The sequence below is a fragment of the Amblyomma maculatum genome, chromosome 11 (genome assembly GCF_055883805.1).
Source record: "Amblyomma maculatum isolate TAMU_Amacu chromosome 11, ASM5588380v1, whole genome shotgun sequence".
Taxonomy (NCBI): Eukaryota; Metazoa; Arthropoda; class Arachnida; order Ixodida; family Ixodidae; genus Amblyomma; species Amblyomma maculatum.
In genome coordinates, this window is record NC_139354.1 from 24,062,037 (window position 1) to 24,087,578 (window position 25,542).

General features: G+C 44.8%; 1 protein-coding gene across 5 annotated transcripts in view; it reads left to right on the top strand.

Moving 5' to 3' along the window:
- The window catches only part of inaE (inactivation no afterpotential E), a 229,679-nt gene that overhangs the window by 157,718 nt on the left and 46,419 nt on the right, over window positions 1–25,542 (top strand). For 3 of the 5 annotated variants that reach the window (XM_084584125.1, XM_084584128.1, XM_084584129.1), the window contains exons 8-14: window positions 992–1,116; window positions 2,131–2,293; window positions 3,306–3,389; window positions 14,740–14,817; window positions 15,945–16,025; window positions 22,139–22,281; window positions 23,613–23,754. In XM_084584125.1, the coding sequence (XP_084440251.1) occupies window positions 992–1,116; window positions 2,131–2,293; window positions 3,306–3,389; window positions 14,740–14,817; window positions 15,945–16,025; window positions 22,139–22,281; window positions 23,613–23,754 (816 nt within the window). The remainder of the gene's footprint in view (window positions 1–991; window positions 1,117–2,130; window positions 2,294–3,305; window positions 3,390–14,739; window positions 14,818–15,944; window positions 16,026–22,138; window positions 22,282–23,612; window positions 23,755–25,542) is intronic. The other 2 variants (XM_084584126.1, XM_084584130.1) reach the window with 1 other exon arrangement.

Here is a 25,542-nt window from a genome sequence, read left to right on the forward strand (position 1 = left end):
GACTGCGAAATCGATCTCGTACTCCCCTCTTCCTTTTTCTTTTTTTCCTCTTCTTTTATTCTCTTTCTCGCATGTAGGATTGGGCATTGCGCATTCAACCTTTCTCCATTTTCGTCACTTTGCCTCTCTCTTTCTCCTTCACAATGCAATGTACAGCAAAGTGTGTACACAAAATAGACAACACTCCGCGCCCATTGTTGTCGACCATGGAGGCGTTTCTTGCAGCCTCGCACCCATTGATAACGACGTTCTAGGGCCTCCGCCCTATTCTTCACTTCCGGACTTCCAATTCTAGACGCCATCTTCTTCGTTCTTTTTTCCTGTCGGGTGCGCAGTTACCGCGCACCCAGTTCTGGACTGTCATATTTCTATTTCCTTACCCTTTTTATAATACCTTTATAATACCTTACCTTTTTTATAATACTTCTCAAGCATTCACCGTCTTCATTCTTAGACAATAATTGCGGCACAGTGACGCCTTGATCGCGCTAATGATGTATTCTCTACAAATGGTCGGGTTATATTCAGGGATGATGTATAGCCATAAGTTGTACGAAGGGCCGTCGGGTCAGCATACTTTTGAAAACGCTGCTGAGCGTGCATTCGCTGGCCGAATCATCGGTGAAGATGTTCTGGAACTGATAATGGATTCCTGGTTTCTATCTGGAGCCGGGATATAAGCTAGCAGCTATTACCAATACACACTAGGCTTCTCAGCCAAGTGTCAAAGTTTCTTCTTCATTTTACGTGTCAGTACACTAGCCACAAGTTTCACAAATGCTGTATAGCGCAAAAATAAATTATTTCGGCGAAGTACCTTGAGCCAATCGTTTGAAACATAATTAACTAGTGATAGAATGTGTGTGCCCTATCGCTGGTATTATTATCAAACCATTGAGTCTCGCGGCAAATTTTTTACGGACGTTTACGTCGAACGTGTCTACTCACGCTTTTCTTTTCTCGCTACCTCTTTTGTGTAATCCACCTGCAGAACGTCTGTGAAGCTGTGATGGTCATCACGCATTACATGCACTACGCGCTGGGAGTCTACGGCTGGCCAATGTACATGATGACGCGAGGTAGCACCGGCTGCTGCCAGCTGTTTCCCAGTCTGAGGTGAGTGAACCACAGTTGGAGTTCAGACAAACCCATAGTTGATCACGCCATTCCGAGTTCTGACCATGATGTGGTGGGTTCGAATATTGGAAGGAGAGGCCATGTATGTCCATGGGAACGAATGTAAAAACGCCCTTTATTGCGCTATAACATTTTCCAGCGTTGAAGCGCAAGCAAGATGCCAGGATATCAGGCTGAAATGCCCACGAGTCTCGCTGATTACTTATCGAGTCAGTAACTTCGGCGCTAGGTAGGTAGTAGTGCTTCATCTGAAAATAAGTAGGAAGATGGTCAATGAACGGAAGTGCCTGCTTACTTATTATGGGTTTTAGAAGAAAGCTGCGTAGCGCGGCTTCCGTAAACCGATGTCACCAGACACCTACAGCGCACGTTCAAACGGGCGCACCGTGCTTTAAGAGTCATCCAGGCTAGTAGTGTGAATGATTAGCGGAATTGTAACGCTGTGCTACATCTCTAAATTAGTATGAAAAAGCACTGAACAAGGGTTGAAGGGGAGCCTCAATTCACCAGCCAAGCTCTTTCATACTGTGTAGCCACCTTCTTTCTCTTGTTCTACCCTGAACTCTAAATTAGAGATGTTTACCGATTCTACTGCTCCACCCGACGCAGCGCGCATGCGTAGACTGCTTTGAGGGCGCCAGAGGGAGCCAGGTACCGGTCAGTGTAGGGCCACTGGCCACCGCGAAAACCTATAGCCAGCGGTATGCACGCCTGACGCCTGGGAGCCGATCAGCATGTGCGCCCTAGCTCCACGCGGTACGCGCTATGCTTTCTACCAATTTATCGCTGCTGCTTTGAACTATTGTAAAGCTACCTGCTAATGAGGCACTGCCATGCTGTGTATGAAGCTTTCAAACTTCGCCCGTAATTTTAAGCGCTGGCGGTTAACATCAGTTTCAGGATGCACTAAGCGTGGAGTGTTTACTTTGTGGGTACAGAACGGTACACAAATTCGCGGGCCGAGGAGAAAGCATCACTTTTGACCCTGCACAGATGTCTTTTCCGTCCCAGGTGTTGCTGCATTCCGACGCGCAAGAAGAAGCGAGACCGGGCGCTGGTAGTAGAGGACAACTGCTGCTATTGCAACTACGCCGCGCTGAGGCACATGGTCAACAACCACAACATGGAGGTCGTCTACGTCACCTACCACGTGGACGTGAGTGCAGCCGCCCCGTTTGGGAACGCGTCGTGTACTGCCAGTGCCGTACTCGCTAATAGTGTTGGATTGCTCGTGCTGCGCCTAAAGCGTGTCATACTTTCAAGGTTTTTTTTTTTTTGACGCTTGCTCCGCGCTTTAGTTTCTGATGTTTCAAATTTTGTTTCTGTTGCAAACAGTGCTCCGCTGTGTTAAAGCTCAACATTAGGAAAATGTGCGTGTCAGACTCCGCATATGTTTTGTGGTATTACACCGTATTACACCGCAGTGTTTGCTTGTCACTAAGGGGGCGTCGCCAAGAAATTTTTCCAGGGTTCGTAGTTGTTCAAACGACATATCATCGTTCCCAGTAGAAGCAGATAAAATCGCCTGCGATAACTGCACTTTCGGATTTATGAATTGCAGAATGATTAGTCACCAGGAAAAGGACTATGGCGAGAGATACATTATGCAAAATAATTCGTTTAGACGATGTTTTAATCGATTTCATATTGTCCATGGGCAGTTTTTAATTATGTTTTTAATTTCCGTATGCAAGCGATAGCCATAATTGTGTGGACCCATAATATTCAATCCATCTAGGGAATGTCCCAAGCACGAAAGATTTACAATAAGAAGGCAGATCTTACCACTTAAAGAGAGTGACGCGTAACTCGTTGTGAAGCGGGCAACTGGCTATGCAACATTCTATAAACAAGTTAATCTATTATGTTTGCTTGATTCAAACGATATGGCCATCCATGCACATCAACACCTAAGATGCAAGAGCCAACATTCTATTTCGTTTATTCCTTCCAGACTGCTAGTGCACGCCGATTGCTCTCGCTCATTATCCTCCCAAATGATCTAGCGAATGCCATCTAATCTTAGTCGGCTATGATATAGAAGCCCGAAGACAAATGTTCAAAGTCATTTTAAGATCAGAGTCAGTGCAGTAAGCACAGCAGCAAGCTGATCTCACTCGGTGCTTGCAAAAGGAGCTTTACCTTCTCACTTTGCGTGCGCGTCGCAGGTCGGGGAGACGCCTTTCTTCGTCGCTGTAGACCACGAGAAGCGGACTGTCGTGGTCTCGGTGCGAGGAACGCTGTCCCTGCAGGTGAGTTTTGCTTTTAAGAGAGTGTTGTGTTGTGTTGGGTTTTTGGCGCATAAACACTAAGGCTATCATGCAAGTTTCTAAGAGAATTGTATTTTTCATATTATTCTACGAAACTAAAGCACATTTTTTTCTTGGACACTTATTGGTCTGACAAGCACTCAGTCATGTATGCATACACTAAATATATATCTCATACAGGTTCTTTGCAACAATAACAATTGTGTAGCCTTCTTACTCTATGGATTTGGACATCATGGCAATCAAAAATACTTGCCTCCCTTCCTAGTACGGAAGGATAGGCGCGATCACTCTGTCGTTTACAACACGGGTAATATGTTTGATTGCCATGATGTCCGAATCCATAGAGTAAGAAGAGATTTTTACAATATTTAAATACTGTAAAATTCCAATGAAGGAAGTAATAGCGTGAGTATAGTACTAGTTAAGCCACACAGCAACAGAGAGTAGTGAAATAAGGCGCGCCATATTCCTGGAGTGTTTTATAGAAACTAAATATGATCCGGAAGTATCAGTTCATTTCGATCTGTTATGTGCGACCCGTAGTATTGGTTTCAAAAGTAGCGTATAGCTCTTTTAAAAGCTCAAACCGGCGTTTTAATTGCGTCCAGTGTGGGAAGACTGCCCTGTGAAGGAGCTTAATTTCCTCCAGTGCTATAAATCCACGTGTGTTCTAACGCATTGTGATACGAAAGGGTGAAAAAAAACGGCATTGGTGTCAAATGGGACCTAATAGAACGACAAAGGACACAGAACGGAAATAATTATAATCACGTGCTCCTCGATTTGACAAATTTTGCATAGCCCGCGTTTAGGCTCGCCTGTCAACACTCGTTCATTTGTCTCCATTAATCTCAGCAGAAAAAAACTGGGGTGTAGGAAAGACGCAGCGCGATTGCTTCAAATGGGCCATTTTAAACTTATGGTTACACTTTGTGCAGCTTATTGAGGCATAAATCCTGCTGCTTAGCTGTTTGATCTTTGGCTCATATCAGTGACACATTATTCATGTCTTCGTTTTTAAGCATTCTGAACTGCAGAAAACAGAAATCATCAGGCTTCATTTCCCTCCCGAGAGCAGATCCTTAGCCGCAGTGATTGCTCTGGAATGTATGTGTAGGTATATATACCAAGCAAAATCAATGTGCAGTGATATGAAGATCCTGGTGTTGTGACTCATTAGATATTAAATGTAGTCTAATAGAAAGCCCAGTTGTTACTGTCTATGTCAATGGGTGTCTTTACGCCGTAGGCGTCACCTAACTTCTTCCTTTTAATCTCCGACCGACACGCTTCATATATATCGTGAATTTTAATTTTGGTGACATGCAGTGATCGTGTAAAGAGCCGTTGAATAAACGTGCTGCACTCAGTCGCTGTGGGGATTCGACAAGGTTTTCGATGGTGCAATCTCCGCATTTTAACGCGGCAATGATAAAGACACCGTTCACCAGAAAATTCTAGGGGGCACTTTGTATCACTAAACTGCGATGAGGCGAAAGCTTCTATCGCGCGGTGGTCCGAAGCCCTTCAAAACAGCACCTCTTTCTCTCTGTTTTAACTCCCACCTTCCTCCTTTTCTTTACGGCATGGTTAAGTTGTCCGCCCCGCCGGGGTGGTGCAGTGGTAAGACGCCCGACTACTGTGCCGGAGTACCCGGGTTCGAACCCGACCTCGGCGGCTGCGTTTCGATGGAGGCGAAACGAAGAGGCATCCGTGTGCTGTGCGATGTCAGCGCACGTTAAAGGTTCCCAGGTGCTCGAAATTACTCCGTAGCTCTCCACTACGTCTCCTCTTTCTCTCTTTCCACTTTCACTCCCACCTTCTCCCTTTCCTTACGGCTTGGTTAAGGTGTCCACAGAAAGCAAGTGAGACAGTTACCGCGCCTTTCCCTTCCTATAAAGCAATCAGTCCGCGAAGCATTGTGAGGGGTTAAGGAGGTGGTGAAGGGTGGCTGTTCCTGGCCCTACGGGGCTGGGATGGTAGGTCAACGCCGCTTGCGGCGGAGGCTAACCAGCCACCGAATTTTTATCTGTTGTAGGCCGTCATTGCACCCGCCACTTCCGAAAAAGAAAAGAAAATAAGGAAAAGAAAATGCACGGGCCTGCTACTGGCTCTGTAGCTGAGCCACCTCCGCTGCCTCGTGCGGACAGAAGAGAAAATAGAGAAAAAAGGAAAAAGAAGAGGGAGAGAAAGAGGCGCGCCGCAACAACAGCCGTCGTCCCCCACCGAAGCAGTGGCAGGTGCAATGACGGCCTACAACAGATAAAGTTCGGTGGCTGGCCAGTCCCCGCCACAAGCGGCGTTTACCTACCGTCCCAGCCCCGCAGGGCCAGGAACTGACACCCTTCCCCACCTCCCTCCACTGCGCTTTTCCCTTCCTGTGAACCAATTATTATTATTATTATTGACGCCGCGGATGCCTGCTGTATTGCGTATGCTTCTGTATGCTGTGCGATGCGGCGTTCGAGGACGCGCCAAGTGAAAGGCGCCATGCGGACGCCTTGGTCGGTATGACGCAATAACGTAAGCTACCACTCAACATATAACGCCCCGATTTAACCAAGCCGTGTGAACGTGCCTCCGTGGCCTAAGGATAACGTGAATGCAAAGGTCGTCGTAGGCTGATTCCGATATCACCCTCCCATATGAAAGGAGAAGCCTGAGTTGGCAGCTCCTGCCAAACGTAATGTCAGGAAGCCCTACGTCCAGTTAGTGTTCGACCATGTCAGCTGCCAGCTACCGCCTCCCACGTAACGAAAGCGTTACGGACGGTCGGACGGATACGATGATGGCCAAGAGCATGAGCCATTAAATGGCTTTCACCTTAAAGTCGGCATCGTCGTTGTGCGCAAAACATTAGGAGCATGGCACTGGTGGGTGGTGGTAAGCAGCTGACATGCATGGCAGCACAATGATTGGACGTAGGGTTCTTATTCTAGATGTTTGCTATTATTCATAGTGACAAAGGGAAGGGGGATTTAGGATAAAGTTATGAGATGGACTGTATATTCATCTCGCTTAAAATTCACAAATGTGGCCGATAAAGCAATACTGACCACTTGCGGTAGTCACATTCAAGGTCCCACCGCGGGCTTACTTAGGAAGCCTTGTCTCGCACACGCTGTAGCTGAGCATGTCCACAACAAGTATTTCACATCACACAATTCCGATGAAGCACACAATGGCGGCATTTGTCAGTCACTTGCAGCCGTTTGTTACGCAATCTATGACGCACACAAGGGGCCATAGCCGCTCCTCGCCAAATCCGGCTCACGGATACCTTCTCCCAAGCGAGACCATACTGGGGAGAGGGTACGAACAAGGAGGAATTAGAGTGCGTGTTCTCTGTCGCAAAGTTTTTTTTTTTTTCGGAAACGTTGACGAGAACAGATCTTGGAGAAGAGGGGAAGGTGGCGGGATGTAGATGTGTGAGCGTGTGTCATTTTATCCACGTGAATATTACGCGGACATTGAGCAAGGCCGCGAATTCAGTGTATACGCACAGGGCATGGGTACCTTTTGCAGAGCTGGTGAATGGATTGTGTAATTTGGAATGTGTTCCGAACATCCTTAAGCTGCTTAAGGGCAGTGAGGTAATCAGTGTAACAAAGAACAATATCGAATGCGGGTAAGAGTGGAATGTAAGCAATTGGACTGTATAACGCCTAGAGCTCCAAGGCGAGAATGGGGACTTACCCGCGCATTTTTGCACGAGAGTTAAGATGATATTGGGAGGGACTTTATACTTCGATAAATCCCCACAGCGCTGTGTGATGCATCAGTGTATATTATGCTTCCTGGAGGTGTATGTCTGGTTGATATCGGCGGCCAAGCAGTCGAGCGATTCTCCTTGAGATGACAGTATGACCAATGAGGAAGAGTCTGTAAACGCTGAAGCTCAAGTGAGATTTGGCATGCTCTGTTTGTCTCACGTTTCTCGATGAGTTCATTGAATGTATTAAGTTTCGCGTACTCTTTCAGGATAGTTATGGGTATAAGCCGAGGGAGATAAGTTGTGGCACTCATAGCCTCACGATTGATTGCTTCAAGCGAGTCTCACTATCTGTGGGTGAGGGTATGTAATTTTGCCGTTACACTATCCGTGGCTGGAGGATGGAGCGCACAAGCTGACGGGCCGTATCTGACCGCGCTCCGCCGAACCGCATAGCTAATCGAATAACCGATCGAGGCTAGCGTGAGCCGATTTACTGGTCGCGTGTAGCCGCCGACTCCCGGGCCAAGATGCATGAAGATCTAAAACGCAAACACATTCTTCCTGAGGAGTTTGGGGATTATGGACGTAGGTAGGGTAGCTTGGTTACGTTTGTCAGGAGCTGCAAATTCGTGTCTTCCCTTTCACATGGGAGAGTAATATCAGAATCCTCCTGGCAGGACCCTTGCATTATGAGTCTTACACGTCATCCCTAGTCCACGTAAGTACGTTCATACGGCTTGTTTAAAGCGGGGTTTTATATGTCGGGTGGTAGCCTACTCTATCGCGCCATACCTTCGAAGGCGGAGCTTGAGTGTCCCCAATAATGTTTTGTTGTTCAGCTTTACAATTGGTCATTCTCTGCCACAAACCATGGAATCTCTTGAAAATGTCACGATATTCGAAATTTGCTAAATGAGAGCGATCAGCCTGCGCTTCGTCAGTGAATGGCACTCGGCCATTTTTATTGCGGAAGCAATACTACTCTAGGTTTCGCGCCATCAGTGTAGCGCTGCCGGTCACCACGTAACACCCACGTGACGCTGTGACGTCACACACCACGTGACACTAGGGTGGGAGCTGGGCTACCAACTCAAACGGTCGGAAGGAGCTGCCAACTTGGGTCTCTCGTTTCACATGGGACGGTTATGTCAGAATTCACGTTACCCCTATAGCCCACTAAGGCACGTTCATACGGCTTGGTTAAAGCGAGGCTTTATATGTGGGCTGAGGAAGAAGAAAAAGAGAAGAAGAACGCTCGGTCACCCGCAGCTAATGATTTCGTTCAATATTTGGTTCAGCAGCGTTGAACCGTTGTAATTTTTTTTCTTTATCATCCTTTTCTAGGCATTGTCTCCGTCTTTTGTTCAAAAGAAACATTTGTCTGACAACGGATGTTATCTTTTAACCCAGGGCCTACTATGCACAGCGTTCTTTGACAGGTAGCATACACAGTTTTAAGGCGAAAGCCTTTCTAGGCTTCTGAACTGTGGAAATGTTCACACTAAGTGCCCGCAGGAAGTGTTCGCAGTAGAATAAAATCTCTCACCTCCAGGAATCAAATGACTATCCATCCTATCCCCATCCGAGTGCGATAGGCCACGCCGGGCTTTTTAATTTTCTTTGTTGCATGGGAAAACTTCCGAGGAAGACAAACTAAAACAGCCCATGCCTCAAATCATCGTGCTATATAATGCGATCTCGTTACAACCCAGTAATTTCCCATCATAAGAAATGTCAAAATTCCTAGAGGCACACACGAACATCGAGATGCGGTTGGCAACTAGGCGGCTCTTCCAGGGCAGCATACTATACTCTGCACAACAAAGCGCACCCCTTTCGGAATAAAGATTTTGATTATCGTGGTGATACAGCCCGACGGTCTAAAGTCCGGCTATTCCACATACTAAAAGACCCATCAACGCAAACAAATCGTAAGGCATATTAGTTTTTCCGAACAGGTAAAAGGCGAATACTATATGACGTGAGTGCTGGGTCCTTCTTTAGCGTCCGCTGCACTATTAGAGAGATTTAGCTTACCGTGATCCGCGATCCGCTACCGTGATCCGCCACCGTGCTTTCCACTGCGCATGCCCAGATCTTCTTGACGCCAATAGATGGCGCCACATACTTGATGTCGGCACATAGACCTGCCGCGTCGGGACCAATCAGCTTGTGCGTCCCGCCCACGGGCGGTAGAGGGTCACGGTGGCGGATCGCGGATCACGGTAAGCTAAATCTCTTTATTGTCACGACCCAAAGAGCCGCAGACGTGCGAGTAGCTGACGTACAGCGACGTGCAGTCCGACCCACGAAGTGTTCTTCCAATCTTTAAAACAGGTCCAGTCCCGAGTGCTCTCCACGCGCCAAGAACCACTTCGTCTTCGTTGCGGCACAGCACGCAGGCTGCGCGATGCTAGACATTTGGCAATAAGTCCCAGAAAAACGCACGATCATGGTACTGGATAAAGCAGTGGTCATTAGTCTTTGGCATGTTACATAGGCGGCAAATGACAGGCCATAGGACACAAACATCTCCGTGTAGTGAAGCGATTCTTTAACGAGGTTTATTGATGTGTACAGTTTGAAAATGAACATTCTTTCAGCAGACTGAAGGCACATGCGCTTAACACGCTCGCAAGGATAGCGCCGAGAAAGTCAACGAAAGTCCGATTGAAAGGCCACTTGAGCTCGTCAGAAACCGATCGCAATTCTTGTTGTCCAGCTGGAGCAGCGATGACAACGACGATGCAGTCAGCGACAGTGATAATGATGATAGTAGCTCCGACAATTACAGTATATTTAGTTGATAATGACAGTAGGGACGACGATGACGACGTAGTTAGTGAAAACAGTCCTGTAAAGTAGCTTTTGTGGTTTCTATCTTAAGCATATTTACGCGCAGTCCTGTAATTATTTTAATCAAACCTTTCATGTGAACGATCTTCGAGCGCCGATCCCGGCGACACAAGGCCTTTGTACTCTGCTTTGCAATGGTGCAATCGCATTTTGTTTTGCGGCTACTTATTGACACGAAAACAAGGTATCCTACCACATGCTTTTCTCACCGTATAGAAGCACGAACGATTGAATTAGGCTCGCCTGCCTTGTTTACTCGCTGCAGTTGGCAATTCCTAGGACCACTGTGGTCCTGTTTTTCGTGAATGCAATAAAGAAGATGAGAAGAAGTTTAGATGACGTGGTGCAATTTCCTCTTGACTCGGACTAACGGATCTCAACAAATATTGGATCTGAAAAGTGTATTTCGACCTCTAAAAAATTCCCTATGTTGAAGAGGTTGACTACCGCGCTTAAACATTCTTTCGCGAGCAGCTCTTGTGGCAAATAACTGAAACATTAATGAAAATAGACGCTAGTAATTTCGCAGACCATGCAAATGCTTGAAGCAGAGCTCGACTAGATATGTGTGTGAAATTTGAGCGAATATTCTCATAAAATGTTCGTGAAATCCTGGCGTCGAAAGAATTTATTCTAGATTTGAATTTCTTTGAGTTAACGAAGATATATGCTGCAATCTGCATTAGTTAACGATGCATTCTGCACTAGCTTATGTATTAAACATATTCGATTTACGAATGCATTTGCAACATGTATTAAACTGCATTTTGTCATGATTTTTCGAGGTTTTCCTTGTTTTTCATAATTGCTCTTATCTGCAAGTGCATGTCACAGACACTTCCACCCTCTACATCCGTCTAAATAGAGCAGGATAGAGAATCTCGTAGGTAGTATCCCTCTACCTCTAGTGTATAACTATTTCTTGATGGTGGTCTGGATTTTGGCTTGTTGATGGTTTGCAAATATGACGGAGAACTGCGCGTATAGACATAGCGATAATGAGACTTAACACATAGGTAATTTCTTCCTTGGCCTGCTTCTGCTCGTTGTTTTCCATCATGATCATTTCCCTTTCTGCAGTTTTATTATATACGGAGGTGTGGTGCGGTTGCATTGCTTTCTTAAGTCAACCTGCCTATCCGCCGCTACAACGAAGTGATCGCCATAACCATAGTAATTCAGATAATGCGAATTTTCAGGCAGAAAACACCCCAATGCTTCCTGGTCAGACCTGCCATCACCCTTCGTTTTTGTCTTCTACTTTCAAAACAGCGCCCGCGGATCCATTTTTCTCGCTCCCGACGACAACGGGGAGCCTGTGAAGCGACGAGGCGTTATCCACTTACATGCTTCTTTATTTTGCGGCAGCCGTGTCTGCTGGTCACGGTCGGCTGGCATGGAAGGGGTCGATGACCGTCGCTTCCATGGTCCCTTCCTCCTTGTCTCGTTTTAGAGCCTCCCTGTTAGGGAGAATAATCCGGGGAATCTTTGCGGCTCGCTCACTCTTTGCTTAGCCCAGAGGCCTCAAATTCACCTGATCACTTGAGTCTTACTGAAAAACCTCTTCTATGAGCTAGTGGCTGGAGTAAAGAAAAGAGGAAGAAAAGGTCCAAGGGAAATAACCGAAAGGGAAGTTCGCCAACCCTGCACAAAATGCATTTAACGAAAAATAAAGTTTAATGACCTGTATGAAACTGAACTATATTAAATTAAACTAAATGGTAAAGACAAAGCTTCACTGCTGGACGCTGTCTCGAATAACACCCGAGCGCAAAAATCCTTCCTCTCTTTTGATGATCACTATCTCTGTGGCAATTAAAATTTTTGGGTCCTTATATAAAAAAAGGACATTGAAGCCGATAGACTAAACAGTATTTCGAGCAAAGAATGAAGGCTATATTTTATCGAAGATAAAATTGAAATGAGAGGAAGTTCGTCCAGAACAATGGTTTTCATCTTTAGGTCAGGAGGCAACTTGCTTGGGACCGCTGGCTTAGTCGGCAGCTTGCGCCTTTTAAGAGATGATTATTATCTGATTTTGATATTATGTCATTGATGGAATGCTATAATGTTATTATTCTAACGAATTTTTCAACAAGTCACCCTTGTGAGATTGTCACAATTCGTGGCTTATTGTGTATTGTGACAATGAAGATATCCTTAGAATGACTTGCCCTTAACATTCAGCAGGGATAGCTTTTTTAGTATTCGTTGCACAATTGTTAACCTTGCATAAGAATACGCGACAAGGATAATAAAGAGCTCTGCAAAGCGTTACCTGGATTTTGCGTAGCAGCGCAGCTTACAATCAAATCAATCACCGATGTATGCCGAGAATACGTACCAGCGGATAGGTAAAAGCTAAAAGAAATGGAAACAAATCAGAATACAAGAACATTTGCGAAGGCTACTAGGCCTAGGACATTAATGGCTCCTGTCAACTGGTATGAGTGGGCATTGTTTGCTGGGTTAATTATCATGGTTCAAAACTGACTTTAATCATTCATCAAGCGAGAAAGGAGGCAAGGCGAAGGAAATTCTTTATTCCGAATACAAAAGCGGCACACTGCAATTCCATTTCGACGTATAGAGCGCGTCGAAGCACAGTACTATTCCGAGAAGGTGTGACAACTATATGACAAGCAAAATTTGCGATTTACGAGATCTATTTGCAGGATATTAAGGCACAGGGTGACGACAAAGGGTAACACGAGATCTAGGAACGGTTATCCGGCACTCTTTCAAGCTAGCCATTAGGCTGCGCAAATACGTGGGTTAAAACAAAACAGATTATCTATGACTTGTGCAGCTAGTCATGCCTCGTTAATAGACAAATTTAGCTGGCCGTACGTAGTAAAGGTGAGTACGTATCGCTCACGGTGTTGTCTGCGCTGCAAACAGCACGAACACACTTTTAGTTTGCGATGCCGCAGCGTTCGCCATGTTAAGAATGTATAGTGGCGTCATATAGTTACCGGAAGTCAAAGCACACGAACGCTGGTGTGAAATAAAAAAAAAAAAAGGAGGAAACTTTGCTTGGAATTAGTGATCCATAAAAGAGTCGCATTTCCAGAGTTTTCAAGAAGAAAATTGCACAAACTGAAGAAAATTAAATCACCGACAAAATTCTTGAAAATGCATGTCGTTGCTATGATGACCATAGCTTACCGCTATGCCTAACGCCTTAAAAATTGCTAAGTTATCTAGAAAAGTAGGGATATTTGCAGCTTACTCGTTGGCGTGCGGATGAGAGTGAGGGTATTAAATGGGTATCTACCATTTAAAGCGAGCCATCGCGTCGGGGAAAGCAACGGCGAGATGTTTTCGTTCCGAAGCGGATGACCAGCGCGCCGCCATGTTGTCAACGCTTCCCGCAACGTCTACAGCAACGGATGTATACGCAAGGATTTGTAGCGTGTGTGAGCCTGTAGGACGGGCCAAGACACTTACCGACCTGCGCATGCGCTTGCTTTACCCGCGCATCGTCACGACATATATAACCTCACTCAAAACGCCCAACTAAAGGTGTCTATGGACATATTGACACATGCATTAGAGCTAGAAGAAGAAGGAGCGAAATGGGACGAAGTAGAGGACGTTGAAGTGCCCGCCCGTTCCTGTTGCCCGCGTTCCTGATTCTACTTTCCCCAACGTCCCCGACTCCCCCCCGAGCTACTCTATTCACAGAGTGAGTCGTCCGCAACGAATTGGGAGGGGAAAAAAAGCACGCTATAATTAAGTTCAGTTTTTGAGTATGCAGATAGGCATTGAGTTAACACTAGCCGATTTTTAAATTACTATCCGATTACCCTGGACACCATTTTATCTAAAATAACGCGGTGCATCTTTGCGGGTTTAGTGATCTCTGGCAATATTGAGATGTGTCATGGATAAATGAGATAACTTCTACAACTATAATATTAATGCTACAATGTATAACGCAGAATTCCTTGCCGCTTGTCTGATGCAATGCCAATGTGAAAAAAAGGGGGCCTGGACCTCTGTGAAGCTTGTGAGCTTTTAGTCCTGTCTCCTTCTCTAATGTAGACAAAATAAAAGGCTAATTGATTGATTGATTTATTGAACTGTCTATATACATGACATGAGCGCTTTGTCAACTTAAAGCGACTGAATTTGGCTACATCCGTTGAACAAGCTGCAGAGAGTTTCTACACAGCCCTCCATGTACACAATACTGAAAATAATAAAGTGCATTATCTGGTTGGGCATCTTCGTACTCAAATACAGGAAGCCGCAAAAGAAAAGAGCCATCATGTAGTCATTTACACTTTTTAATTAATTTTTTTTTTCAGCTTTCCTGCGCTCAAGCTGCAGAAAAGGGAACGTATTGGTACGGAAGAAGTAGAGGTTTTGCTGTCCTCGTGGTCCATATTAATGCGACAAAAATGCATGGGCTTCAATGTGCGCTTTGCATTTCCCGGACAGCGAGTTTTCATATTAACGCGGCAGAAATACATTGAAAACGTTTGGTTCCCAGAAACGTAGTTGATAATTCGAGTCGTCTATAATAACGGGGGTCGTATTAAAAAACCATCACTGTATATCCAGCTGGCCGCCTTCTTGTTAAAGTTCTGATCTTCGAGTTCAACGCGTGCTAAGCGTGTTGTCCGTCGTACAAATATTTGGATGGTGTTTAATACGTTTTCTTTCATTTCCGTCTTGTTTTTGATATTGTGCGCTGGCGAGTGCTAAGCATATCTTTCTTTTTATTCTTCTATCCACCTCTATTTTACGCAGGACGTACTGACGGACTTGAACGCGGAAGGCGAGCAGCTACCAGTCAACCCTCCTCATGAGGACTGGCTTGGGCACAAAGTGAGCACGGCTCCTTCGCCTATCTTGCGCTGCCTATGCATACCTATTAAAAAATGTAATATGATGCAATAGTCTGAAGCTTTATCATACAATGCCATAGAAATGTCATACACATATACTGTAATACATTGGCAAGCACTGTGTGTGATAATATATGATAAAAATGATATTTATATGATATGTATATGATATTTTATAATAAACCCCCAATGAGGCTTTTGCATTATAAAACATTTTAGGTGACTTCGCTTTAAATTATGAGCTCAGAGCAAGTATGGCACTATTGACTAAGAATATAACGAAACTGGCTATAGTGAAGCATTTTTATCGCTCTTTTAACAATGTAAAGAAGGCGAAAGGGCTAAAAATAGCTGAGCAGAGGAGAACAGGTCATCTGACCAAACTCGGCCCGGATTTTATTTTTTAAACTTCTTCTCACATGTAAGCACGCACACGTGGGTACGTTTACGACGTGGCTAATTATTTGGTAATGTGGTCGAGCACTATACTGTTTGCAGGAAATAGCATAGCTAAACTAGCTTCCTGTAAGGTAGTAAGCTGGTTTAATTATTGCGTTAATTGTCTGGGCTAACGTATGACGCACACTTTACATGCCAGGAAATGTGTTTCGTGCAACCCAGCCTAACTCCTCCAGCCTTAGGAGTAGAACATTTGATGATATGAGGTCGTTTCATTAAACCCGAGGTAGCCAGTGTCTCGTTCTATGAGGTACTTTCAGGGGTGCAACGCTCTTCAAAAGAAATTAAAAAAGATGCAAATGAGCACAGCTGAACCTAATGAAGGTGATCGAGTGATAGTTTTTTGAGAACTGCGTGGATTACTTAGTGAGATGGCGATGCATTCTAGACGGCCGCTCTGAGGACACATGATTCAGTCATATGTTTCACTTGTACACTTTCAAGTAAAAATGTTGACTAAACAAGGTATAATAGACGAACCACGAAAGAAAGTGCTTCTCCGGAGGTAGTTGGGGTCAACACTAGTTCTTTTTTATTCTGTTCGAATACGCGACATTCACTTTCGTTTCTCTACTGTCATACCACAGAAAATGGAATACTCTGACACCGTCGCTCAAGGTCAAATCTAAATACGCTCCACAAACGCAGGGCATGGTGCAAGCCGCCGAGTACATCAAACGGAAACTGGTGGACGAAGGGATCCTGTCGCAGGCATTCAACTACAGCCTGGTAAGGTGCACATTACGCCTCTAGCAGCTGGCAGTTGTCGCGGGTGGCTGGACTGGTTCCTCGGTTCGGTCTCCGGGCACCTCTTTTTTTGTCCACATTCTCATTTTAGAAATTTCATAAAAAGCAGCTGTGACATGCGATGACCGCCGCGGTTCCTGTTTATTTTCCCAAGCATTAGCACTTACCTTCAGGTCTGTCCATTGTTCTCTGTTACCGAGGAACATGCTCAACCATTAGAACAGGCGTTCTGCTTCTGAGGAACGCTGGTACAATGCCACATACATCAGTGACTCCTCAGAGCTCTTCATGAAGGTTGATGGAACCATTACTGGAGTGGTACAAAGACTCCTTGTTGCTTCAGACCGTTCAAACAATTTTCTTTGCATTTCAGTGGGGCTGAAAAAAAAAAAAAAAAAAGACAGGTGGCGCTAAAGTTTCTCCTTAACACTAGAAGCGATAGCGGCTTTAACACTTCCTGTTCATCCCGCTAATTTCCCTTTTAGGGACACAGCTGGTCATTAGAAGAGAGTCGTACTGCAAAGCATACACTAGGCGCGCCACGACGGAAGTAAAACTCAGCAGAGGCCTTGTCCGTGCAACGTCCGGCGGGAAAAGTGTGGCGAACATAACGTGGTTATATCAGTCGGGAGGCTATCTTGTCCGGGCGCCAGCTTAGCAACGGCGTCGTGTTCAGTGCCGCTTGCGCCTGCGTCTCTCTATGCCGGATTCCGAGCCAGATTTGAGTCGCATGCAGCGAAGAAAAGCAAACACAGAACTCGCCCGCACAAGATGGAGTCGCACTCGTTTCCGGCTTCATAAATTATGATGTAAGGGCCCTTCCTCTAATTTTTCGTTCCTCCACGAGGCGCACATTTTAACTCCTTGCGATGTCTGTACTGCGGCAGCACAGTATACGACCGCGGGTTCTTTCGCCTCATGCTGGCGCTAAATTCAGATGCAAAAGAAGCGCAAAAATAGCGGAAATGTGTTTTCTTACTCGTTTAAGTATTAGTTCCGTAATAGTTCCTTTTTAATGAGACAGCTGTTTCATAATATAAAGTAATAAGACAAAACATGCGATAGGTGCCACCTTTACTTGAAACAAGCAAGGCAGTTCTGTGGTGTATCGGTTACGTGTTCGCCTCGCAATCCGACAAGCCGGTGTTCGGTTCTCCGTACTTTCGGAGGAATTTTCATTTTTTTATTTCCTGGTAGATTTTCGCGTTACAACAATGGAGAACAACAACAACGCCTACACCGAATTTTCTTCTACACGGGGCCCTTGAAGCTATTGCGCTAAATACTCCTGAATTAGTTGCGCTGGTCTGTTGTCTTGAAAAGGAAGCAGCCAGAACCAACAAAAGTTGATATTAGGAATGAGGACATAGCTTGTGTGGAGTCTAGAGTTTTTTTATTCGTTATTTCTGTGAAAATGCTAAAAGGCCCGCTACTTTGCTATCTATGGCGGACAAAGGACATATATCCCCTCTCTTGACCCGTATTCAGATTACGGGATTTTTTCTTTTTTTATATATATTGAGCGCAATGTTATGAGAGGCACTTATATCAGTAGTGTGATTCCTCATGATGTAGGTAGCCGCTGGGCAGAGTTCCACAAGTGCGCTTTGTAGGCTTGCCGCGAGTTGCTCATGATTGTAGTCATTCGCTCGGCGATGTCATTTGCTTGATGCCAAAAGCGATTGCGACATCCTCAGCGTCCGCTACGCTGTTTCAGTTTTGTATCGTGACGCTGGCTATCTCCCCTGCGAGGTTTGTTGTGACGGATGCTACCGCAGCCACCCGAACCTTGGTGGGGCATGCGTCACTGTAAATAATGTTTGCTTTGCAATTGTTGACCTTATGATGTAATTGCTTGGTTCTGGCCTTTCGCTGTGCGCCGTGGTGTAGGGGGTTCATATTAGTAAGAACTGGCGGGACGTGGCACTATCCGCGATTGGCGAAGCGTAACGTGCTCCGTGGTGTCTGAACGTTTTCTGTGTGGGTCGAAGTCCCAGCCGCTGAAGGGTCCTGATGCCTGCACAGCTGAGAATCTCAGCCTACGAAGGCATAGGGGGCAATGAAGGCAGCTGACAGGATAGCTCGAGGTCATACATTTCGAGCCCTGTTGCCGTCCAACTATGAACCTTCGTCTCTACTAACATTCGGCAAAATCACAAACTACCGCTGACTTAGCCGCATGAAATGTGCAACCCCACTCATGGACCTCACTAGTAAGGAAGTGACTATATAGCGAAGCATGCAATCCCGTACACTACCAAACCCAGCTCGTCACAATAAGATTTGGCCCGCGCACAAGCCAACAAAGGCATGTTTGGCCTGTGGAGAGATTTCCGACATCCTTCACGTGGCTTTGAACTGTCCCGAGCAGCGTAAAGGGTACAGTTCCCAGGAACTCAGCAATTAGAAGTGGGAGGCATGCTGGCTCACACAGAGCTCCCGCTTCAGCGCTAGCTGATCGGTCAAGCTTAGAGGGCGGTATTCGCCATTAGTTTTTCGGACCTGGGTGAACCACCTACGTAATTACTTTATATTAAAAACTTTCTTTTTTTTCTCTCTCTCTCTCTCCATATCGGGAAGAAAAATGTGCCTTACATTCCACTATGATTAATTATAACTTTCCCTATAGTCCTCGTGTAAGCACATCGGCACATCAGCATAATTCGGACGGTTTTGATTACGCTTCGTTTTGCCTATTTCTGGCGTAATAATTAGTTACCTAAATTAACAGATTTCGACACTTAAAAATGTTGGTAATTGTAAGGTAAAACCAAAGGGAAAGCAAAATAAATGAAATAAATGAGAATTAAATTGAAAGATTAGGTCGGGTGCAGGCAAGAAATGTTTTTTATGGCGTTGTTCCTTTCTCCGCAGTTTGAGTCATCCGTTCTGCATGACGGAACTGTTCCTAAATCGTGACTAAGACAAAGGGCTGTCTTCGCAGAAAGTAATAGAGTAATAGAGTAATTGACTCTCTCAAGAGCCGTACAAAAGGTACTGAAAATAAACATGCGGCCAGCCCCCCCCCCCCCCCCCCCCCCACACACACACACACACACACAAAATTTCAGCGTATACTTCGCACACTAGACTCGGTGTGGTTGTGTAGAATATTTTTTTAAGATTTCATTGTTTTCTTACCGTGTCCCCATTTCTGGAACTGGTACCTTGTAAGATCGAGAATTGAAGCTGCTTAGACTGCGTCCACGTATTACTCGCACGCCATGTCACTACGTCATAATTTTCACTGAATGTTACGGCTGGCCAACGGAGACATCTCTCTTTTAAGAGTACCGGCACAGATTTTAACGAGGTGTTGATGTTTTAAACGTTATACTTCGCTTGGCTCCCAAAGCAACCTCCTAAAACGTTATTTTCCGATCACAACGAAATAAATGAAAATTAAATTGAAAGATTAGGTCGGGTGCAGGCAAGAAATGTTTTTATGGCGTTGTTCCTTTCTCCGCAGTTTGAGTCTTATCCGTTCTGCATGACGGAACTGTTCCTAAATCGTGACTAAGACAAAGGGCTGTCTTCGCAGAAAGTAATAGAGTAGAAAATAGCTTATATGAGTTCCCGCCTTCGATTTCCCTCGGATGATAAAAATATAAGCGGGCACCCTAATGCAGCTTTCCGTATGAGTGTGCCCTAATTTTATGTGTTTTCCGTGTGGATTATATGAAAACCAAAGGGAAAGCATGGAGTATATATGGAATATGCATGTGGAAATATATGGACTTCATATGGCCACGAGGAATTTATATGGAAACTAAATAGAAATTATATGAAAACCATATATGGAGACGATGTGAAAAACACGTGTATTTCTATATATTTTTTCGTGTCATATGGTCTCCTCATTCCAATAGTTTCATATTATCGGCTGGTACAGAAATTCGCGGCAGGGCAGCTTGCAGAGCGTGCGATCTCGCGCTTTTGGCGAGAACGCATCCAAGCGGCAGCCATTTTACACTCGAAGCCAGGCAGCCGGGGTCAGCGCTCGAGACCCAAGTGCCGCTGCTCAGCCTCAGGCCGGGTCGGCCGCCCGCGTGACTTCTCGGTTAATGTTGGCGAAGACGGTGCAGGGATAAAGATTTGCATAAGTCTAAGTAGAGCTTTCTAGCATTATTCACTCCTTACGCAGTTTGCGGCGGCAAGGCTCTGCAGCGCGCGATCTTCGAGGCATCTGGAAGTGTTTACCACGAGTGGCATTTAGAGGAACTTTTTGTTAACGGTGCTGCGGTGACTGTGCCTACCCACGAGGCCCAACATTTTTTTGTTGTGGTTAATGGTTATGCCAAAGAAATCTGCAGTTTAGTGTTGCAGCTGTCCATGCTACAGGGCTCAGTATCACGAAAAAACTTGGACATCATTATCCAAGAGATTTTTGCAACTCAGTTCTCTTCGAGTGGATATTTGCTCAGCACCTAATGAGCGCGTAAATTAGGCATTGGCTAGTTACCCTAGAACAGACGCAAAGGCTTATTCTTTTTTATCTCGACAATCTAATCGCAATATCTGAGCGCATCAGGTCACCCTCGGCCTAGAAATGGTTTCATTAGGATTTGGTGGTTATGAGGAAACGATCGGAATGCGTAGGAAGAGTGCATGTCAGGGTGCTTAACCTGAGCCGTCTTGGAACTGTAAAAGGCACACGAAGAAGGCGATGCTTCGTCTGAAATAAAGGAAGTGTATCTGTAGAAAGATAAGCAAACGAAGGAAGACCTTATTGCATAAATTGCCTTTAGACATCTTGCCGCCGACTCCGGAACCTAATTACCTGCCTAGCGAGAAAACTTAAGGACGATACAGACGTGCGATTGAAGTGAGCAGGGCACACGCAAATTGAAGCTAATTCAATTGAGCTTAAAGCGCGTAGCACGTCGCTGGTTTAACCTTTCGACAGGTGCGTTCCGTTCCATGAGCGAAGAGGGCGCGCGTTGAAACCTCGAGCGTTGGCACGTTTTCTCGAATTCGGATTCTTTCTCGTTGAGTATTACGATGAGATCATTTTCAACTTAGTTAAAGATCAATAAATGCGTTAGCACACTTTGCAGCAAGCAGAGAAGCTGACACGTCCGCTGAAAAGAAAGAAAGCTAATGCAATCTGGGTGACAATTGGCTGTCTGCAATTGGCGATGGTGCACTTTTCATGCGGGAAAAAGGGAGAAAGAAATGATCTTTAATCAGTTAAACAGAATCACAATGACGTAAGAAGCAACTGCATAAATAGGAATACTACGGTAGAGGTATTTTATTGGATGGCATTAAATAAAGTTTCCGTGGTAATTTTAAAAGTAGTAAAAACTCAGCACGACATATAAAATGCTCTCCATATAGGAGGAGAGCTAACCCCAGCGAAAAAATACCTTTCTTTCGTTTATCAATCATTCCTCATTTTGAATGGCGTTTTAATGTAATTTTTTTTTTAAACTGGCCAGCGCGCTTTGCTGTTTTTCTTTCTCCTTTTCCCATTTGTTGCGGAGAACTTTTATTTTTCATGAGGTGCATACCATGCTTTATTTTTGGCATGTTCTCTGGTAGGCCTGCATGCTTCCCATCCTCGATCATTTCTCAAAAAGCCTGACTCTGATTATTCTTTTTAACCTTCGCATGTATAAAATATATTCTACGGGCCTTCCATTTGCCGCGCCATGGATAAATATTAAACGTCGCTTGTGTCTCGGTGTAAAAAAAAACGAGTTTAATACTTATTGCGCCTCTAACTTGGTTTATGCATTTAAAATGAATCCAAAGCGTAGATCGGACCGTATTTGTCATCTCTACGAAGTATTAAAGCCGCCTTTGCCCTGAAAGGCGTCTGACGCATGCAACCGCTAAATATTTCACGAGTGTTTCGTTCTCACTCATATACAAATGGCGGACAATATCCTGTTGCTTTTCTACTTGTTCTCTAGTTGTTTTGCTTCTAACCTATTGCAAATGGGATACAAAAATTGCCTGCTAATAGAATATATGGGGCTGAGCTTTGATGTGATTGTCCTTTTACGCCTGGTCTGTGTCTGGCCCTTGTAACTCTACCGGTATGGTGGTATTCAACTCAAAAACGGCGTGTTCGTGTACGCCTGTCGCAGGACAAGGGCACGACCCAGTACGACCTCGTCCTCGTGGGCCACTCCCTCGGGGCAGGAGCGGCTGCTATCCTTGCCATTTTGCTCAAGCAGGACTTCCCCAACCTCCTGTGCTACGCGTATGCTCCACCTGGTGGCCTGCTCAGGTTAGTGGCGAACGCAGCAGCGGCAGGGTCGGTGTGGCGTTCTTCTGGTCTCGAACTTGTGCACTCTGTGCGCAACCACATCCGAGCCGCTAAGGATACAAGAGGAACCGATGAGGTTGATAAAGCGATCTTAGTACCTGGTAAGGTTTAAGGATTATGAAAAGGGTGATGCATGTTACTACAAGTTAAAAGGCTTCCCTGCAGCGTTGTTATCATTTTAAAGCATCGTTATGTCTTTGACGGAATACGTGACTTAGCAAAATCGATCCACGATCGCCAATATTCGTCCGCATACGCAGATATATATTACAAATATATGTTACACATAAATGTTACAGATATATGTTGCAGACATATATTTACAGATATATGTTAGATGCCGCACTTAACGCTTGCGATAGCCATAGGTTCAAGTAAGACTAGGTTACGGCTTTTGTTCTGTGTATTGCGTTGAGCCGCGTTTGGTGCAATGTCTTTGAAATTCGAAACTTGAAAGAAAGCAATATTCACCGAATTGAACGATAAAGTACAACCACTCGGATATTGGGGTCGGCTTTTAGTTGCTTGATTCAACCGGGTAGTGCGTGGCATCGGTCCGGCGTAGATAATTAACTGTTCTTTACTAAGGCACGCGTTCGTCCCAGCTATGGTGTACTATCGGTAAAAAAAAAAAGAAAGAACGCTCTGCACGATGTCACTGCAGAAGGGTAACAACAACACTTTTCAATCCTGCGTACAAATTTTCATTTCTAAGATTCAATAGAATATAGAGGTCATCATCTTCTAGCACGCTCGCCCGCTGCAATTGGTCTTGTTTATCTATGCTATCAAAACGTGTTAAAAGAGTGCCAATAAAAGAGTGGCTCCTTGTTGCGGATTAGTTAACGAGCAGTGCAGAGTACCCCGAACAACTTCAGTGTCAGATATGCAGAAACTTCAGTGTGTAAAAACATGCCTCCGCTTTGTTGTGATTGCTCAATAACCGACAAAAGCCTTAATCCTGACCTCAAGCGGCGACATGTAGCTTTCTGGTCGTAAAAAAAAAACAAGCTGAATAAGGCTCTAGGATGTTGCTGTCTTTATACGAAGGTGTTCTCCAGCGGAAACGAAATCGAAAGTAGCAAAGCCGTATTTAGAACCAGCACAGACTGCGTGTGCATTTCCGTCCGGTCGTGTAGACAGCCCGAAGTAGTAACTCTTTCCGTGCGCCTTCTCCGCCCTTTGGGCAACCACCTCTACCATTCCATGCTGGATCTGTGGCTTCCTCTTCTGACGGCCTGTGTTTGCACCAGTCGAGGACGTGCTGTTTATCTCGCCTTCCCTTGCCCCAGCCTCCCGGCCGTCGAGTACAGCAAGGCGTTCATCACGTCAGTGGTGCTGGGCAAAGACGTGGTGCCCAGAATAGGATTGCACCAGATGGAGGCCCTCCGGACTGATCTCATCAATGCTATAAAAAGGAGCGCAGACCCCAAGGTACCAGTGCGCCACCTGCATTCACTTTTGTGGGCAATCCAGATGTGTATCTCTGTCATTCATTCATTCATTCATTCATTCATTCATTCATTCATTCATTCATTCATTCATTCATTCATTCATTCATTCATTCATTCATTCATTCATTTGTTCAGTCTTCCTTTCTTCGTATCTTTCTTTCTTTTCTTTCTTTCACGCATGCATACATGAAAGAAAGCTGTTCCTTGTGGCATTCAATCACCCTGTCTGGCTGCTCATTTACGTCAGTGCATGCATGCTTTAACAGTTCTAATGATAAATAATCATGTGCGTTATGTGTTGCAGCGTATTATTGCGCCTAGAACACTAAGGCCATAAGACCACAATTCACCAAACCAAAAGTTTTAAATAATAGGAATATTACATTAAAATTTCTTGTAGAGATCCTACCCGTAAACTCGGCTCGCTTAAGCGTCCAGATGAAATTCACCTACGTAAACCCGGAAGTCATCGAGAAATTTTAGTCACGAAATGTGTGCTAGCTATGGCGGAAATAAGAAAAAAAAAATGGGTTGGTATTAAATTTATACAGGTCGGTACTGAAGAAAATGTCTTACGACACATATGTTTTAAACTGTTTATAAAAACTGCAAAATTGGTCTGTATGTAGTTCTTTCACGCTTTCCGGAATGGCACGGGCCGATTTGCTCAGGTGAAATTATGATTACGAGGTGCAGCCTTTGTCAAAAGTTTAGAGCCCCGAGGGTTTGCTTTTAAGCCGTATATTATGACTTTTTTTTACAATCGTGGAAGTCAGCCATTGGAGAGGGTAGCACGAAAAATCTACTTGCCTTCAGCAAGTTTGTAAACCTGGGAATGCATTACGGGCCACATAGTATGGCTCAGAAGTAGACCCCCTGGGTTTTAAACATTGGTCAAAGGCTGTACGCCTGGAACATGGCAAATCTGAGTGCATATGTCAGATTTCGTTATCTGTGTGGAGAAAAGAAAATGCAGCTGTATTACGTAAAGCTATATAGGTCATCGATGGGAACTGTCTAAGCAAAAGTGTGCGAGGAGCAAATTAAGCGTTTTCATTACCATCCGACTGGTGGCGTGCATCAGGAAGTCTTTTAAATGTGCATTTCAGTAACCAATTAACACACTAGTGCAGTGTGCCAACACAGTCACAGAAGTTGCACTGCCATTTTAGAGTGTGCTACATGATGAACCTAGAGTTTTTTAACCAAGATAAAAACACTATTCTGCTATCTAAAAAAACAAATGGTCTTCCCATGCTTGGCGGAGATACATGCTAAGCGAGCGAAACGAGGTGCAAAAACGGAATAAAACTATTTTCATGAATAATATTTTGCTTCATTTGAAAAACCATTTAGAGGTCAAGATCATCTTATCTATTGCGAAATATCTAAAGATGAGCAAGAAATTTTGATGGAATTTCGAGTAGGCTCTGAAGACAAACTAGTTTCGCTTGAGAAAGATTTGTATAGACTACATTTGTGTCGAAACAATCTGTTATCACTACTAATTCGCTTGAAGCATTTGAGTGAATGGGAGGATTGTTACCGTCCTTAGCTACAAGGGTGACGTGATGGAACTATTCAAAACAAATTTCAAGATGCTGGAACATTATAATTGTTGTTTATAAGCCGATTTAAAAGTAATTTGGAGACAATATGAAACTTTGAGAGATGCCTTCCTTCGTAAACACGCGTGATTCAAGAACGCTTCAAGCGGAAACAAGGTGTGAACGGCCGTAATAATAGCTATGGTGTAATAGCAATGTGC